The 19,922-nt window shown below is 37.6% G+C and overlaps 1 protein-coding gene across 1 annotated transcript; it reads right to left on the bottom strand.

The window, feature by feature from the left end:
• Positions 1-1,067: 1,067 nt before the first annotated feature.
• LOC149203290 (uncharacterized) lies at positions 1,068-1,652 on the bottom strand. The gene has a single exon (XM_089401820.1). It carries the CDS (start codon positions 1,650-1,652, stop codon positions 1,068-1,070), a length of 585 nt encoding a protein of 194 aa, XP_089257946.1.
• Between the last annotated feature and the right edge of the window lie 18,270 nt (positions 1,653-19,922).

The following is a 19,922-nucleotide window of genomic DNA, read 5'->3' on the forward strand; positions in this document are numbered from 1 at the left end:
ATGGAGGGGAAAGGTCGTAGGCCAGAAAGCTTTCTCTCCTCTCTTGCTTTGTGAATGAGCCTACTGAGCCCTTCCATGAGGATTACAAAGAGGAAAGGGGAGAGAGGGTCTCCTTGACGAATACCACGGGATGGGGAGAAAGGAGCAGAGGGGGATCCGTTTACTAGGATGGAAAAGTTGGAAGACTTGATTAGGGCGAGGATCCATTTGATCCATTGCGTGTCAAAACCGAAGGCCTTTAAAATGGCCTCCAAGTAATTCCAGTTTACTTTGTCGAAAGCTTTTGAGAGGTCTAGTTGCATTAGCATACCTAGAAGTTTCCTTGTCTGCAGGGTGTGGATCATCTCCTGAGCTAAGAGGATATTGTCTAGAATCTGCCTGCCTTCCACATACCCTGATTGTTCTTCTGAGATGAGGTTAGGAAGAACAGGCTTAAGTCTGTTTGCAATGACTTTAGAAATGATTTTGTAGATCACATTGCAGAGGGCTATAGGCCGAAACTTGTTAGGGGAACTGGCTTCTTCTTCCTTGGGGATAAGTGCTATGAAGGCGGAGTTCAGGGATTTGAGAATAGATCCTGAGCGTCTTGAGTCTTCGACAATTTCCCAAACCTCTGTTTTGATGGTTGACCAGCAAGCTTTGTAGAAGTTGATTGTGAAGCCATCCGGTCCCGGTGCTTTATCCATTGGCATGCTTTTGACAGCTTCCTCCACTTCCTCCATTGAAACTTTTCTGAGCAGAGCAGAGTTTTGTTCTGAGGTTATGGTGCGTGGTATTGCTTTAGTTAGTTCCTCTATGGCCTCGGATCTATCTTCTTGCGTTTCCTTAGCTATGTGCTGAAAGTGCCTGGTGAGTAGCGTTGATATGTCCTTGTGGTTTTGAAGGATTTCCCCTGTTTCATTTTTGAGTCTAAGGATTTTGTTTGCTCCCCTGTAGTCCATAGTTGATCTGTGGAAGAATTTTGTATTTTGCTCTCCCTCCTTTAGCCAATGGATCCTTGATTTTTGTTTCCACAAGGTTTCTTCCTGTTGGCAGCGAAGTTTCCATTGCTGCATCAGAACCTTCTCCTATTCTTTTGAGTCTTCTTTGTAGGTCCCGGAAGCCCATTCTGTATGAATTTGATTTAACTTTCCTTCAATAATGTTCTTTTCCTGGAAGATGTTTCCAAACTTTTCAGTGTTCCATTCCTTGATTCTGTGCTTGATGTGTTTTAGTTTTCTTTGAAACTTGAACATTTTGGTACCTGTTAGATTCAATGGTTCGTGCCACCATTCCTTCAGCAGATTTGGGAAGTCGGGATGAGTTAACCAAAACTTTTCAAATCGGAATGGCTTGTTTCTGGGGGTGCCAAGAATGGCTGCTTCCAAAGCTATGGGCCAGTGATCCGATCCTCCACTGGGGAGGATATCAGAATCCACAGTAGCTCCTCCGAGTAGGATGCTTTCCGAGATCAGAAATCGATCTAGCCGGGAGGCAATCCTATTGTCTCCTCCTCTTCTATTGTTCCATGTGTAGGAACCATTTTTGGGGAGGATATCTACGAGCTTTGCAGCTTCTATAAAATCAAAAAATAGCTCTGAATCTTTGTTGAGCTTTCTGAGACCTCCCTTCTTTTCCAGCAAGGACGTTATCATGTTAAAGTCTCCCCCCATGATGATCTTAGAGGTGGGGTATCTTAAATTTAAATTCATAAGAGAGTTAAGAAAAGAAAATTTGTCCTCTATTCTTTGTGGGCTATAGACATTAATGCATAGGTAGGTATCAGAGTTACCTGTTATTTGAACTTCAGTGGCAATAAGCAAACATCCAGCCTCCATTGAGATGATGTTTATTGCTCGGGTGTCCCAAAATGTAGCTATGCCTCCTTCCCATCCGTGACTGGCTACCTCTATATATTTGATTGGTTTGCCAAGTCTCTTGCTGATGATCTCTATTTGGTTGGTGGCGCATTTGGTCTCCTGGATGAACATGATATCTGGCTTTTCCTGTTGGAACTTTCGCTTGAGTAGTCTCTGCTTAGCTTGGCTATTTAGCCCTCTTGCATTCCATGAGATGACCTTCATTGGTAACTAAAGACTTATTGGTAGGTCTGGAAGGCATGAAGAGCCTTCATTTTCCCAGAGTTAATCATTAGAATCCCTAGGTCATGCAATACCTCTCCGCTGGTTCTTCTGCCTCTTCTTTTATTTGGCTTTCGGCCTGTAGGGTTGAGAGCTATGAGTTTTGATTGCTTACTTGTACCTTTTGCGATGCCTAATCTTCTGTTTTGCCTTTCGATTTCCACTTTTTGTCTTTCTATGAAGAGATCACTGATTTTCCTGATTTCTTCTTCAGGTATGTTGTCTAGCCCTTGGGATTTCCAGCTTTTTTCCAGAGCTGGGAGGTTGACTCCTTCTTTTTCTAGGATTGCATTGAGCTCTAGATCCTCGCTTCCCCCATCACTGGTTAACATATCAGTGTCTTCATCATGTACCTCGTCGTGCTCTTGCATTTGCTCTTCTGTTCTGAGTGTATTTTCCTCCCCATCCTGAATAGTATGTTCTGTCTGGTTGTCTGGTGCTTCAATGCGTTTTGTGTCTCTGTTAGTGCCTTCTGAGTCTGTGTCCGTTTCCAGGATGCTGAAGCTGTTAGTGATGATGCCATGTCCTGTCTCTGCTCTGTGTATTCGTTTCCTGTTGGCTCTCTGTCGTAGTTTTGGCCTTGTGAAAGCCTCTTTATTCTTTGTTGCTTGTTCCGGTTTGTGTTCATCCCCTGCTTTGTTGAGAGGGCATTCTCTGACTAGGTGTCCGTGCTCATGGCACTTCCTGCAACGGAAGGGGATCTGTTCGTAGTCGATGGCCTGATAGTAGTCTTCATCTCTGAATTCCAGCCACAGTCCTTCATGCAGGGCCCCCGAGACGTCCATCTCAACACAAATGCGCGCACAGGAGGTATATCTTCGTTGCACTGTGGCTTCAGATGCCTTGATGAAGGTTCCGAGCCGGTCTCCAATCTGCTTGAGCGTTGCCAGTCCCCAATAGTCTATGGGTAGTGAAAATAGCCTGATCCACACTGGAACTTGTGTGAATGTCTCTTGTTCAGGTACAAAGTTTGCCTTCCATGGCCTCATGTAGAGTCCAGCGGAGGCAAAGAAGTAAGGGCCGCCATCGAAGATTCTATCCTTGTCTTCTAGGTTTGTGAAGACAACCGTGAAGAAGCCTTTAGCTCCAAGGTGGAGTTTAACGTCCCCTTTTGGCTTCCAGTGCTGTTTTATCCATTGGCAAAGAGTGCGTTCTGTTGGCCATAGTCCCATAAATTTGCAGATAACTGCGTGCTCCATCATGTGGTCTCTGTAGGCCTGAATATCTGGATCTGAGAAAACGACACGGAGGGTTTCCTTTTTCTTAGGTTTGCAAGCCCCTTGAGTTGGCTGTTTTGAGCCGGGGTTGTCTGTTTTTGCTTGCTCCTTTTCCGCTTGTGATTGCGGCTCTTTATCATTTTCTTTCCCGCCTTCATTGTGGGCTGTTCTTGGTACTGTGTTCCTTTGCTCTGCTTCCGGTATTTTACCCTCTGTCTCCTGTTCATTATTGACTTTGCCCTTCATCGAGGGGTTTTTTCCTGTTTCTTTCTGCAGCGGCTGTGTCCTTTCTCCTCTGCTGCCACTGCCATCCTTACGGTCTCCAGAGCCATTGATTTTAAACCCTTCTAACGTTTTCTGCTTGTGCATGACGACCTGCTTGAAGGTTGGGGTCCCAGTGGACCCCTCTTTTACCATTTGTCGGGTCAGTCCTCGACCTCTGTGGAGTAGATCTGCTAATCTGTCCCTTTGTGCTGCCAGAACTGTTGCTGAGGTTGCAGGTTGCAGCTGCAAACCCTAGGTTGCTCCCGCCATCGCTGAAATCTTATTTTACATCACAAAGTTTAAGTGAACATTTTATTTGAGATTAAAACTCAAGTATTTTGTTTATGGTTGAATTTGTGTAACATATAAATCAATGCATGTTGTCAATAATATTTTTGAGCTTATGCTGAAATCAATGCACAATGTTAATCTAATTACCTTGAAATTAATATAATAAACAACATACATCTAGTTACATCAAATCATAAATTAACATCTTCACTGGAATCAATGCATGTAATGCAATCAATCAAAACGTATGAAAAATAAACATCTACAATGAAATAAATGCATCTGATGCAAACATTCAAATAGTATTAGAAATCAACATCTACATTGAATCAATGCATCTAATACAAACAATCAAATATGAGTAGAAATCATCATCTACACTGAAATCAATGCATCTAGTGCTAGAAATCAAATAAGATTAGGTATCAACATCTACATTGAAATCAATGCATCTAATGCAAGAAATCAAATAGAATTAGAAATCAACATCTACACAAAAATTAATGAATCTAGTGCAAGAAATAAAATAGGATTAGAAATCAACATCTAAATTGAAATCAATGCATTTAGTGCAAGAAATTTTCGTCCCTTTCTCTCCTTCCTCCATCTACATATATATATATCTCCCTTCATATCTCTTCCTTTGTCTCTCTATCTCTCCCCCCAAACACACATACACTCTCTCTTCACACACACACGCGTGCGCACACACACACACACACACACACATATATATATATCCCTCCATCGCTCTCTCTATCTCTCCCTTCTTCCATCTCTCCCCTTCCATCTATATATCTATCTCCCTCTGTCTCTCCTTCTTCATCTTTGTATATCACCCTACAAACATACACATTGTTTCTCTATGTCTATGTATCTCTCCCTCCCTCTCCCTCTCTCTCTCCCTCTCCCCCTCTCTCTCTTCCCCTTATCTCTCTCTCTCTCTCTCTGATATGTAAACTACCATGGATATTCCACTGGACAGTTCGTCATAATAGATCTGATAATAATATATTAAAATAATGAAATTTTACACAATTACAGTTGATTAAACTTTAAGATCTATGGATTTAACAATATTTAGTGCATGCATGCGAATATAAATTATACAAAAAAGGTAGAGAACGAAAAAAAAATTCACACACACATTAGACACAAGACATGCTCTTTGGGAAACCCTTTTAGGAGAAAACCGAGCTGGAAGGTGAGACCGCTTCACTCTCTTTCTCTGTCTGGAAATATCGCTGCAGGTATAGAGAAGTAATGCATGTGGGTCATGGTCTTCTATAGTGCACAGATCCTCTTTGTGTTCTCTACTTCCTATCTCTCTTGGCTATCTTTTCTCAGCTATCAAACAATATTTTCTCGAAAGAATGGAATGTCTCTTCCTCCTAGTGGCCTAGTTATAACACAACCCGATAACCTACTAATGGTTAAGTTTGACTACATCAACTCTTAACTAGAGTTACAAAACATACTCTTTTAGAGTATTTTACATCATAAACAAGTGGCTAGCCCCTTTTAGATGAATAATGGGGGCTGATGTGACATCCACCCGTATAGGTGTGAAAACAAGAAGGTCAACTTCTAAGTGGCATAACTTTTTCATACAGACTCTGATTGACGCGTTTCTTGCATCATTGGAAAGGTCTCTACATGTAGAATAGCTTGAAAAGTTTTGGCACTAAAGCAACAAAGTCTTATCCCCCAAAAAAGTCATTTGATGCATCAAAATGCTCCCATAAGGTTTCAGACCTCATTTCGCCAAATTAGGTCTTGTGGTTAAAAATGATCTCGTGTGATGGTTCTTCCACTTTTTTCCACTCCAAATGTATTGAGATGGATGAAAAACAATATAATTATCATATGTAGATCATTCTCTCCCTTTTTCTCCCCTTTTATCTCTCTTTCATCCTACTCTCCTCTCCCCCCCTCTCTCCATCTCCCTTGTCACTCCCTCTCTCTCTCTCTCTCTCCCCACCTTTCTCTCTCTATGCCTTTCTTCTCCCCCTACCCGCAATCAATCATCTCTCTCTCTCTCTCTCTCTCTCTCTCTCTCTCCATGCCTTTCTTCTTACCTCCATCTCTCTCCCCCTCATCTCTCTCTCTCTCTCTCTCTTCATCCTCCAATTATATCACGATCTCCCTACCTCTCTCATTATCTCTCCCCTTTCTCTCCATCTCTCCTTATTTGTCTTTCTATCTCACCCCCAAAGATACACACTCTCTCTTCATCTCTCCCTTGTCACTCCCTCTCTCTCTCCATCTCTCTCCACCTTTCTCTCTGTATATGTATTTCTTCTTCCCTCTCTATCTTTTCCTCCAACTACAACTCTCTCTCCCTCTATTTCTCCTCCACACTCTCCTCCTCTCCTTCTTTCCATCTTTGTTTCTCCCTCTCTCTCTTACCTTTCTCTCCCTTTCTCTCCTCCTCTCTTTCTTCACTCCTCTTATCTCTCTCACTTTATCTCCATCTCTCCCTTGTCACTCCCTCTATGTCTCCACCTCTATCACTCTAAGCCTTTGTTGTTCCCTCTCATATATATTTGGAGCTAATATACATCATAATATATTAATATATATTTTAATATAAAAATATTTATATTATATTAAAGTTAATATTATATTAATCCAAAATTAATAAATTTAATAATATTAAAATATATTAGTATTAATTTTTTCATATTAATATCATATTTCACAATTTAATAATAATAATAATTTTTTAATGTTAATATTAGATTTAATGAGGTTTCTACATGACATGATAACAAAAATTATAATAAAATTTGGAAGTTTAATGTGGTAAAAACTTTTTTGGAAGGTAAATTTATGATCCATTCAAATTCAATGTATATTTGGAGCATGGAGAGACATACTTACACATTTCCTCTATAATGGGCTATAGAATGCACCTCTCGTGTAATAACATAAAAAATTCTAATGTTGTTCATAACCTAAATCAAGCTGAATTTTTAATTTTAGTAAAATAATATCATATCAAGTTAGTTAAATTATTAATGGATTATATTTTATATCTTTATTGGTTCTAAATCTAAATTTAGGTATTATGGGATTCACATAAGGATTTGAATATATATATATATATATATATATATATATATATATATATATATATATAGGGACTCATAGCTTGATGGAGACCTTATTTAACCACAGAAATGACTTGATCGATGGTTTAGGAAACCCCTGATTAAATTATTTGAATTTAAAATTTAAGTGCTTGATTGAGCTTTTGAGGTCCTTAAAACCACAATTTTAGCATCCCTTATGCAAATTTCTCTACAACACCATTTTTTATCCCAGTGGACTTGGGCAAAATTTGTCATTAGGTGGTAGAGTTATCATGTTGAATTCATCAAGAAATCCTGTATCCAATGGCATATATGTTTGAAAGTTTTGAATTCATATGATATTTTTCATCTAATTTCTTTTAAACATAATGTTTGAAATTTTTTTGGACAATTTTAAAGAGGTTGAATAAAAAATCAGTGACATAAAATATACACAACTAAAAAAAATTCAAAAAATACCACTATCTTTCTTTACAAGTCCTATTCAAAAGGGTACTCTTGGTTTCTCAATTTATTTAAACAGTTGAGAAAAAACTCATACGAACACATGTGTCTACAAAATGCAATTGAAATATTGCTTCGCCAAATTCAAAAAATAATAAAAAATATTAATTTGTATAAAAAAAAATTAATATGAAAAACTTAGTTCCATATATATATATATATATATATATATATATGCTACGTGAGCACATGCATACCTCTTAACAGGTGCAAAAATTTGCAAGGACATGCATTTCATTTAATGGAAAATTAACATATTATACCACACTAATTTTTTTGCGAAAAGTATCATTAGGACAACAATATAACTCTTCACAATTTTTTTTACTACAAATCAAAATTTACAATGCTTATATGAATGTTGAGGGCTATAATTCAATAAAGGAGTAAAATTTTGAAATTCCATTGCCATATTTGGCTCAAAAGTGTAACCCATCTCCATACATTCTCCCAATATTATTTTTGAATATTAAAATTAAGTTAAATTCATTGTTTTCATCATTAAACTATCCTTTGGGATAAAATGCTCATTAATGTTATGTCCAATCCTCTAAATCAAACTTGTAATCCACTTATAGAGATAATATTTTAAAAGGACTGGGTTATATACTAGAGTTTTATGTGTAGCTTGTGAGTTCAAAATAATTGATTAGAATAGAAGTACTTAATATGTAGTCTTGAACCATAACATTAGCTAAGGGACCCATTCCAATTATGTTTGATCCTTCAATATTTCTATGTTACTCATAGATTGAAATAATTTATTTTGTAAGATTTGTATAAAATTCTACGCCATATTCCTACACTATGGGTTCAAAAGACATTAATGTTTAGGGGTTAAATCCATAGGTTTCATTTACAAACATGGCTTAGGCTAGGAGACATGTCTTTGTTATGCTCAACCCTTAAGATTAAGCTTATATGGCTATTTTAGGGCAACGTTTCTTTTAATAAGACTTGAAAAGTGGGCCAAGGCCTTGCATATGCCCTATGGTCATACAGATTATTTGTTAGAATATAAATTCCTAATTTTACCACTAAAACATGGTTTGAATTAAAAGAGCCATCCATTGTATGATGTCAAGACACTATTTAAGGGTTTCAGTTAAAAAATGAACACAACTTTATGTCTAATCCTCCAAATCAAGACACCATTTCTCTTATAAGGAAATGAATATTTTCAAAAATTTTAAATGAAATCCAACGTATATGCATGTCATTTGAACGTAATATCATCATGATATGTAAATAGCTATGTGTGCATTTTGAAAATATGGCACAATGATTTTGCTTAATAAAAGTCATTTAATCTTATCAATAGTTTATATTTTATTTTGTTATTAGAATCCATGTTTTAAAAGGAAAGGTTCTTTTTAATTTAAAATTTAAAATTAAATTATTATTATGAAATCAATGAATCAAAAATTGAAAAAAACTCTCTCTATCATATTAAATTATTATCCTGATGATATCAATGAATCAAAAATTGAAAAAACTCTCTATATCATACACAAATGTGGTGTCATAAAAAAAATACATAATTTTTACACAAATGTGGTGTCATTAAAAAATACATAATTTTTAAAAACTTCTTGCTTTTTATTATTTAAATAAAATTAAAAAACTTATTAAAAATTATACACCTAATTTTCCTTGAATTTTTTATGTTGGCAGAAAGCGATGCTATGAAACTCCATTGTAGCGGCTAGGGTTCAGTCCTGGCCTACGGCTTCTCCGTTCCCTTTTTAGTGCTTTGCAGATGGTCGATCTTCTGGCTCCCATGGCTCCCATGGCCCCCAGAATCTCAAATTTTACTGTCTCGGACACTTGCTTTGTTCCAATCCTTAGTCTTACCTTCCCCACGGCTGGATCCAAGTCCTGGCTCTCAGTCTTGGGGACGATTCCACATTTCTCCGTGGAGGATGGTACATTTTCGTCCACTTTTTATGATATTATCACTGCTAAGGGTGCTGCTTCTCCCTCTGTGCCCATGCCGCATGGTCTATTGAAGCCCCTGCAACAGAAATTGTTGAAAAGAGTAGCATCACTCCTCCTTCAATCCTGGAAGGCTCTCATTCGGTAGCTTATTCTCAGTATTTTTGTGATATTGTAAATCCTGCAACTAGCAGTCATTTTTCTAGGTTACCAGTCCTTGAAGCCCCATCGTTGGAGGTACCATTGGTGGTTCACTCAATAAAAAATATAAATTTGTTCTTCTGAGTGTGGATTGAAATGTAGATCTAATGATCATTGGATGTGTTGAGTTGATCTTCATTCCTAGTTTAATAAGCATTGGACGTCGCTTATCTCATGAGTGGAATATTTATCCTCTGGCCAGAGGGCTTTTCATTTCAGTATTTGACAAAGCAGAACATTGAGAGTTGACCTTTGACTCTGGACCATGGTTCTGGGGATGTGCAGGGTTGTCTATGCAACCTTGGTCTCCATCCTTTGACTTTTTGCAGCCTAAATTTCTACTGCCTTAGTATGGGTAAGGCTTCTTGCATCTATGGAATCTTCTTTCTTTGAAAGCCATTGGAAACACTTGAGGTGAATTTTATGGCCATAGTAATGATACATTGTGGTATTTGAAACCCACACATGTTTACATTTATGTGGAAATAGATTTTAGGAAAGGATTTTTTTTTTTTTTTTTAAATCAATTTGAGAAGTCAATGTTATCTATAGGTGCAAAAGTTAGACTATCAAAATGTTTCTTTCCTTTCCACTGTAAAGCTGGTTATGAAATAGGGATTCTTTAAAAATTATCCCAAGGCTCAGAAGATCAAAGCTAGAAAAATAGTGGGATGGAGCCAAATCAGAACATTATATGATTTTCAAAGATGATCTTCCCTTTGTTCTTAGTAATGAGGCAATCCAAGACTCCAAGAATGATTCCCATAAGGATCATGGAAGCTCGACGGTAAGCCAAGAGATGGTGGAATCTATAAAGGGGTTCAATGACAACCCTGAAAACTCTGGTTTCCCAAATGCTCTCTTGGTCAGGGACAAGCAATAGTATTCTAGTGACTTGTCTCTTCAGAAAACACTATTAAAAATCCTCTTGGGCAGATTAGATGAAAGTGCTTTAGGGATATAAAAATAAATAAAAGTAAACCTCCCAATATAATAGATAAAATAGGATGGACCAAAGTGAGGGACAATTCAGATTAAGGCAAACGAAAATAAGAAATCAGTTACCATTAAAACCACAAACAATTAAGAATGAGATTCAAATGTGTTTGAATATTAGAAATGTTTTGGAAAATTTCAAGTTGATATGAGAACAATATTTTTATTCCATGATGCTCCTCATTAAAGACTTATAAATCTTGTCGGTTCAATGTCAAATTATCACAGAACTCTGGAACCATTTTTTAAAAGAATTGTAATTATTCTAGGCCAAATTCCAGCTTCATTTTATATTATATAGTATAGAATATCTATTTCTTTTATAAAAAAATAATAATACACCCAATTAATTATATTTTATTACAAAGCTGGCTACTGTTATTTAATATGCTTTCGACTTGCTACGATATCATCAAACGTAACGAAAGATGGATGTCAAACTCAACTGTTAATTTTTTGACATAAAAGTCACAGTCTGATTATATATAATCTTTAATCCTATATTTAGTGGGCTATACATATTTATTGTAGGTTTTTATTTACTATAAAATAACAAGGGCCACAACAGTGGCCGAAGTTCGTGCCACTGAGAGAAAGGGACATTTTATTTGGATGTTGCTCGGTTAAATGAATAGATTCGAACTTGTTGGAAATATTTATTCTACTTATTGCTTTAAATTCATTGACAACCATTATATTTGCCCTGTCAATTTTTGCAGGTTGGGATTTTGTTTGCAGCCAGATGAACTGAAGTTCTAAACAGAAATACAACGCTAAATCACCACTACTGTTTATTAATGTTTGATCTTCCATGAATTAATGAGTCAAAGTTGTATGTTTTGATAAATATGAATGTAAAAGTCACTTGCAAGGTGAGAAGAGGAGCTTGTAAGCCTCTCAGGTAGTGAGGAGAAAATTGTGGAGCAATTTGTTGTGGTGGCGTGAAAACAAATTTTACAGAATTTTACTCCGTAACCCAGAATTTTACAGAGAGTTACTCCATAACCCCTGGTGAAGGGTAAATCGCAGTAAGTTTTTTTTGTTTTACTTGGAGCCCCCTGGTGTTTTCACAGAATTTTACAGAGAGTTACTCCGTAACCCCTCGTGAAGGGTAAATCGCAGTAAGTTTTTTTTGTTTTACTTGGAGCCCCCTCGTGAAGCGTCGCAGTAAGGTTTTTTTTGTTTTACTTGGAGCAGCAACCTCCAATTTATGATGCACATGTATTTTCAACTTTCATGAGTAGATTTACCATAACCACATTGTTTTACTCTGTTTTGCCGTGAGTTGTTTTCTGTGTTTTACTTAAGCCTCTCTACTCTGTTTTGCCATGAGTTGTTTTCTGTGTTTTACTTAAGCCTCTGTCCATTTGCTATTTTTGCGATTTTGACTTGCCTTTTGAGTCAAACTCTTCTCCTCTTCCGCTGTAATTTTTTTTTTCTAATATGGTATCAAAGAAGGTTAAACTTTGTTAGTGTAAAAACAAGCATTTTTACTAGCAATTAAAAATTGTTTTGAGGGAAGATTTTTGAAGTGTATTTATTAGTAGGTAGGAAAAATTATGATTATTGGACAACTACAATGAAGACCCTCTTTTCTTTTCAAGACATTTGAGATTTGGTGGAGAATGGTTTTCAAGAACCATCAGATGCAACAACTTACAATGTCTTGTCTCAAGAAGAAAGCGATTTGTTAAGGGACAACACGAAGAAGGATAAAAAATATCTCTTCTACATTTTTCAAGCTGTTCATGAAAGTATTTTCCCGAGGGTTGCAGCGACAACGAAGTCCAAGCAAGCATGAGATACCCTCCAGACAGCCTACCAAGGCATGGCAAAAGTGAAGACAACAAAGCCACAATCGCTGAGAGACTTTGAGACACTTTGTATGAAAGCGTATGAGAATGTAAAATCATTTTTTACACATGTAATTGGACTGGTTACTCAAATCAGGTCTCATGGTGAGACACTTGAGGAAATGAGAATAGTTGAGAAATTTTTGAGAAGTTTTCCAACAAGGTTTGATGCCATTGTTGTGGCCATAGAAGAGACAAAGGATCTCTTACAATTTTCAGTGAATGAACTTCATGCATCACTTATTTCTCATGAACATAGACTGAATAGAGAGACAAGCTCCTTATTGGAGCATGCCTTCAAGACACAAGTTTCATTTGGTCAATGTAGAGGAAGAAGCCCACAGAGAGGTGGAAGAAGAAGTCCTTCAAGCTCAAGTGGAAGGAGCGACAATCAAAATCCAAGTCAATGCCCAAACCAAAATCAAGCACAAAGTCAGAAGTATGATAAATCTCAAGTTCAATGTCATTACTGTATGAAGTATGGTCATTATGCAAGTGAATGTATAAATAAGCAATATGATATTAGTAACAAACCAAGTGTAAATTTCACAAAGGAAAATCAAAACCATGATAGCATGTTTTTAGCTTGTAATGTAGCATAAGAAAAACAAAGTGATGTATGGTATCTAGATTCAGGGTGCAACAACCACATGTCAGGGAACATAGAAATGTTTTCCAATCTAGATGAAAGTGTGAAATCATAAGTGACATTAGGGACTAATAGAAAAGTCTTTAACATGGGAAAATGAAGAGTTAATATCCTAACAAAGAAGGGGGAGAAGAAATACATCTCATATGTTTACTTTGTCCCTGGTTTGAGGCATAACCTCATAAGCACTAGACAACTCATGCAAAAGGGCTACAATATCTTTTTCAAAAATCTTGAGTGCACAATTTTGGAGAGAACTCCAAGAAGACAGTTGATTGCAAAAGTTTAGATGACAAACAATAGAATGTTTCTCCTAAATATAAGATCAGTTTTGAAGGAAGAAGGTGCACAAATGCAACTATCAATGAACTCACAAGAGGATGAAAGAAAAGTTGCAACTGTTACACAAGTGAACTATCAAGAAGAATTCAAAGATGAAAATTGGTTATGGCATTTGAGATTTGGTCATCTCAAATTTGGAGGTTTGAATTTGCTACATAGGAAAGACATGGTGAAGGGATTGCCGCTTATAGAAAAATCAGACAAACTATGTGAAGGATGTATTTTGGGCAAACAACATAAAGAGATATTTCCTGCAGGAAAGTTAATAAGGGAAAAGACACCTTTGAAGATTGTCCATTCAGATATATGTGGACCAACGCAGACACTGTCAACGGCAACCATTATTTATTGACCTTCATAAATGACTACAGAAGGAAGACATGGGTCTATCTCCTAAAATATGAAAGTGAAGTGTTTGAGAACTTTCACCAATACAAGGCTCTTGTTGAGAAGCAAAGTGGACACTACATCAAAGCCCTTAGGACTGACAAAGGTGGTGAATACATCTCAAATGATTTCCTATGTTTTTGTAGGGAGCATGGAATTCACAAGAAATTTAGAACAAGGTATACACCTTAGCAAAATAGTGTCACGGAAAGGAAAAAGAGGACCATTATGGAAATGACAAGGAGTATGTTAAAGGCAGAGAATTTTCCAAATGATTATTACGCTGAAGTTGTCGCTTGTGTAGCATATATCATTAAAAGGTGTCCAACCAAAAGTGTCAAGGATGTGGTTCTTGAAGAGGCATGGAGTGTGTTAGCGTTTGAAATTTCACCTCAGGCTGAGAAAGGTAAACCTCAAGGCTACATCAAACCATTTAGCCTCATAGCTAGCCCTACGGGGCAGGAGAAGGCTATCTCCGGTCAATCTCGGCAGATCTTCAATGGGATGAGATGACCAACAAGGTAACACTGATATTAGGCTAGTAAACTGATTAAAGAGTTTAATTTGGGGGTTTTTTGGGTTTTTGGTGGCAAATTGAGGAATTGCAATTTTAGGTGCGGGGATTTGACACAGTTTCTGCAGGGGGTTCCTTTGGGCGAGGTAGGAAACAATATTGATGCCTTAACTTGAGATGGATGATCAGGAATGAAAGATGAGGAGCTAAAGAGAGAAAACAATGACTTTGAATTCCCTTTAGACAGTAGAAAACATGGAAATTAAACAAATTTAAAAGCAGAGCATGGCTAGCATGAATTCCTACTTTAACACTTCATTTGTTTAATGTGCAGCAGTAAAGAAAGGAAATGAATCACATAACAAAGCTTACAAGAACATGAAGAAACACACCATCAACACATGAGTCCACAAGAATCCCAAAGATGACTGCAAAACCCTGGTCTTCCTTAGCCAAAAATTGCAGAGATACAAGTGAAATAATACAATGATAGCTTCTCCCTCAAGAGTCCAACCTTCCAACCCCTGAAAATGATTAAGAAAATACATAATATAGGCAAGCCAACCTCTTCCCTTGCCTCTAGGGGTCGAGCTCATCCTTCTAGGAGTTGTTTCAACTAATTCTAAACTGAGCACTAAAATCTAGGCAGTCAAAACAACTTGCCTCTATAAGCTAGGAAACCAATCCATTCATTAAATATTTACCCTTGACATGAATGAATCTTCTAGAAGTGTTAAACAAGAGTAAAAGTGTCTTAGAGTTACAAAAATTACATCAAAGATAATCATATTCAACCCCAAAAAGTCAAACCAAGTCAAACTGTGCTTTTCCGAGCTGTACAGTGAAATCTGGCAAAGTCTGCTCAACGGGTCGCGCCCCTTTGGAGCTCTGTTTGAGGCACTTCCCGGTGTTAGAATCAAGTGTAGGATAGCGCGTTGGAAAGGTATTTGAGTCTACTTTCAAACCCAACTGGAATTTTTCAATTTGGAGTTCATTTTCTCTGTCAAAAATCAATTCTCCCAAGACAGCTTTCTGCAGTTCAAAAAAGTGGCAGAAAGTCAAATTTTTCATGTATTTTGACCTTTTGGAGGCCCAAAACTCCATAAAAACTCAATTCCATCCATAGGCATATGTAACTTTGTATGAAACTCTAGAAATGCTGAGTTTTTGCAAAAAGGAGCTGCCATGACAAAGGGTCTCACCGGGGGTGAGACCCATTGAGCAGCCAAAACCTGTAAATTTCCAAAAAATGCCAAAATTACCCAAAATTCTCAAAAAATTTTGGGATTTGAGCTGTGGCTAGGCTATTGAGTGCCATGATCTTTGAGTGAAGCCTCAGCCAAGATACAGAGTGGATTGGTCTTCTTTTTCCTTTTTTTGTGCCTTGGCCAACCGCCTTGGATCTGGCGATTGTAATTTTGACATTTCTCTAAAAACATGACACCTGTGCAAAAATTGAAGGAGGTTTTTCTTCTTTGGCATGTTGTGAACAGAAGCCTCTCTCAATTTTCCAAAATTCATCTTTTATTGCTCTGGAACATCATTTGAGTGTGACTTGTCCCGATGTGTGAAACAAGGAATTTTGTCGAAATGGAGCGAAAGGAAGGGGATAGGGGGCTTCTAAATTCTTGGGGAAATTTTTGGAAGTAGGGAGGGATGTTAGGAAGTAGGGGAAAGTGGAATCTCAGGGATTGAGTGAGGGGAAGGGGTCCAAAAGGGCAAAACACAGGCCCAACCTAAAAAATTGCCAGGTTATAGCTAGAAACTAGGGTTTGTGCAAAAATGGGGAATTTAGCGGATCTAAGGGATGAGAAGTGTTTGATAAGGTACTTTAAGGATAGGGGAAGGTGTATGAACATCAGGATACAATTTTTGCCGATGATTTGACCATCCAAGAGAAATTAGCTTTCAAAACCCTAGGAGAGGGAAATGACCTTGCCTAGGCACAACTGAAGCATGAACAAGATGTAAAATGACTCATTAGACACTGACATGATAATGAAAACCCTATGAATGATGATAGACTCAGTTGAATGATGACATGGACCGCCATTTGGACAACTTTAGAAGGAGTAAAAGCAAACCCTAGACCTAATTCCTAGTGACCAAATTTTGCTTGAAGACTCACTGAAATGACAAAATTTGACCTTGACACTTCAAAATCACTTTGTAAGAGCATATTTGATCACTGGAGGAAGGCTGGAAAGACTGACACTAACATTGGCTCCAATGGGGATGGTAGCTCCTTGGAGGTACCAAGAACCTCAGACCTCTGGGAGAGAAGACCAGTGCTTTTCAATCATTGGGCAATGGAGTCATAAACTCAAGCTGAAATGCATGACTGAAAACTGACACAAACTAACTTAACAACAAGACTAAAAATTGACTCATAAAGGACTCATGACTCAACTAAAAGCTGACTCAATACTTAAACATAACTGACAAACTGAAAATGATGCTCAAAGTGGAGCTTATTCATCAAAACCTACTCTAACAGTTTCATTCATCACCTGATCAAGTAAAATGGAACAACCAATGTAACCAAGCAAGTATCTGATCTGCTGTTCGAATTCTCCACAAATTCTCGCTTATGAATAACAAGAGAGAACTGCTGAAAGGCAACTCCCATGACAACTTGGAAACAAATCCGTTGAATGATATGGATTCACTATCCACCTCCAAAAACACTGCATAAGGATCTTGAAATTCAAGCACACTGGAACTTAGCTCATCGAATGAATTACTTCTCTTTTCCTCATACCATGAATGCAAACTTTGATCTGAGCCTTGTGATGAGACCTCTGCTGAAAATGACAAAGAAACTGACTGCCGGATCAAATTCATATCAACACATGTTTCAAGCTCACATGTGGTCAATGGAGAAAGACTTTGACTGCAAACCTCATCCAAAACATCAGCTATTGGATCATGAAAAAATTGAAAAGACTGCTGCAATGTATCCATTGAAAATGCATGACATCCTTCTAGTTGTTCATCTTGTTCTTGAGAGATTTTACGAGAATTATGCCTTATAAACTGAAATGCTTCGAAACAAAAGGGTATAGAATCTTCCTGCATCAGCAAATCATGTATTTCGGCTGCCATACCTTCATCTGTAATATGCCCTTCAAGTTCATTTGGTAACTGCAAATCTGATGCTACAGGTTGCTCAAGAATTTTGTCATTTGTCTCATCCTCAACATTTACACTGAGAGATTGTTGATTTGTTATAGGTTGTTCATTTGAAGATTTACTATGCAATCTACCCTTCAAAAACTGAACTGATTCAAAACAGAATGGTACGGAGTCACCTTCTTGTATCATTTGATCAAATATGTCAGCTTCCATGCTTTCATCTGCAACTTGACAATCAATGGCATTTGGGGGCTGCAAATCTGAATATGAGAAGTCTGGAACAAGGTTTTTATTGCCTTCAAGATGGTCTAGATCAAGACTTGTTGACAACTGATTTCTAATTTCATGGAAGTTGTCTCTAATGAACTGACATGAATCAAAACAAAAAGGCAAAGATCCTTCACTTACTTCAAACTTTGTTGCACTTTCCTCATCACTGTCATAGCTGATATGTGATGGCTAAACATTGTATTCGAGCTGCTGAAAATGAACTTCCTCCTCCCACAAACTAGCTGTTGATTCGTCTGCAAGATTAGCTTCTGTTTGGAGAACATAATCATCATCATACTGATCAAAACGAGGCAAATCATCACTATAAAACATATCATCAAGCATGCAGGTCATATCAACAGTTCTTTCTTCTCCAAGATGATCTACAAAACAATCATTATCAGTGCTATGACAACTAGAATGGGAAACAAAATGTTTTGGATCAGCAACTTGTTCTTCTTCAATCAGCGAGCCATGAGCTTGAACATCATAAGAATTTATTACATTGATCTTGTCCATCATCCTTTCCACTACACTTACCAAAATGTCAAGTTTTACCTCTAGAGATGTCGATTTTTCCGAATCTATGTTTTTCATCTCTTCTTCCTCCATCCTTGCCCTTCGGATCAGCAGATGAGCTTCTACATTTATTGCACTGTTTTGCATCTCGTGAAGTGTTGAAATATCCCTTTCTCTCAGCTGAAACTCCATCTCCGGATCAAAGGCACCCGGATAGTGCAAGAGAGCAGATCTAGTAGTAGGCCTTATATCAACTGGCATCGAATAATAAACTTGGTTAAATCTGGCTGAAAACTGTTGTACTGTCTCCCCTGGTAGTCTTTTCAGCTGGTTGTACTCTTCTATAATCAAGAAAAGGTTCTGCCCGATCATCCACCTGTTGAGAAAAACTTTGACAAACTGCTGGAAATCTGAGATGCTTGCATCAGGCAGGGTTTTGAACCAACTCTTCACTTTGGCTTGCAAAGAAAGAGCAAAAATCCTAATACTAACATCATCTTCATCAACTTCAAAAAGATCTAGAAAATTCTCAAAATTCTGCACATGTTGCTCAGCGTTGACATTCTTACATTCACCATCAAACCTCGGCAAGTATAGATCATAATTTTTGGGGAAAGCATGAAGAACATGAGGTAAAACAAGAGGTTTATACCGATCTGGAATTTTACAAGGTGTAGGGGTATGTACAACAGGTATAGAATCAGACTTGGTTGCTTGAGGCTCATCAATTCGAAGATGGTCATCACAAAATTCGGAAAAAGGAACCTGATCAAGCTCAAAGGTATGCAAATCTTTGGTATTCACAATCTTCAAAGGGAAATAATCAACTGCAGGCCTGCGATCTTTTCTCAAATACAATATACTTTGCAAAGCCTTCTTGACATTTTTGGGAAAAGAGAAGAAATAATTTATGACAAAGAAAAAAATGTCTTGGATGAAATTCCAACTTGAATACCTGATCTGTCCATGTTGTCCTTTCATGTTTTTGCTGGTCGGGATCATCCTCCAAAGGAGTCTTTGGATCTGATCTCAAAACTGATTTAGAGTCCCCAAGTGAATGATTTTGCCTTTCAAGTGCCTGATCGTTGTTCACCATCAACAATCAGATCTGAACTTGATACATGTACTGGGGTAAAATGCAAATTAAGTGTTGTATTCACAAGCTCACGGAGATTGACTGAAGCAGCATTTATCTACTAACGCTGATGTAAAACAAGAGCGTTTTCGAAGGCTACCTGGCGTAACTTCAGGCTCCGTCTAAGACTTATGAAACGCACACATCAATGAGCAAAGAATTAGATGTTCTCCCCAGTATGGTCGCCAGTATGTTAGCGTTTGAAATTTCACCTCAGGCTGAGAAAGGTAAACCTCAAGGCTACATCAAACCATTAGCCTCGTAGCTAGCCCTACGGGGCAGGAGAAGGCTCTCTCCGGTCAATCTCGGCAGATCTTCAATGGGATGAGATGACCAACAAGGTAACACTGATATTAGGCTAGTAAATTGATTAAAGAGGTTGATTTGGGGGTTTTTTGGGTTTTTGGTGGCAAATTGAGGAATTGCAATTTTGGGTGCGGGGATTTGACACAGTTTCTGTAGGGGGTTCCTTGGGGCGAGGTAGGAAACAGTATT

This window comes from Pinus tabuliformis, chromosome 2_1 (assembly GCF_031772625.1).
Source record: "Pinus tabuliformis cultivar Carrire ecotype Pingquan chromosome 2_1, CPIR1, whole genome shotgun sequence".
Taxonomy (NCBI): domain Eukaryota; kingdom Viridiplantae; phylum Streptophyta; class Pinopsida; order Pinales; family Pinaceae; genus Pinus; species Pinus tabuliformis.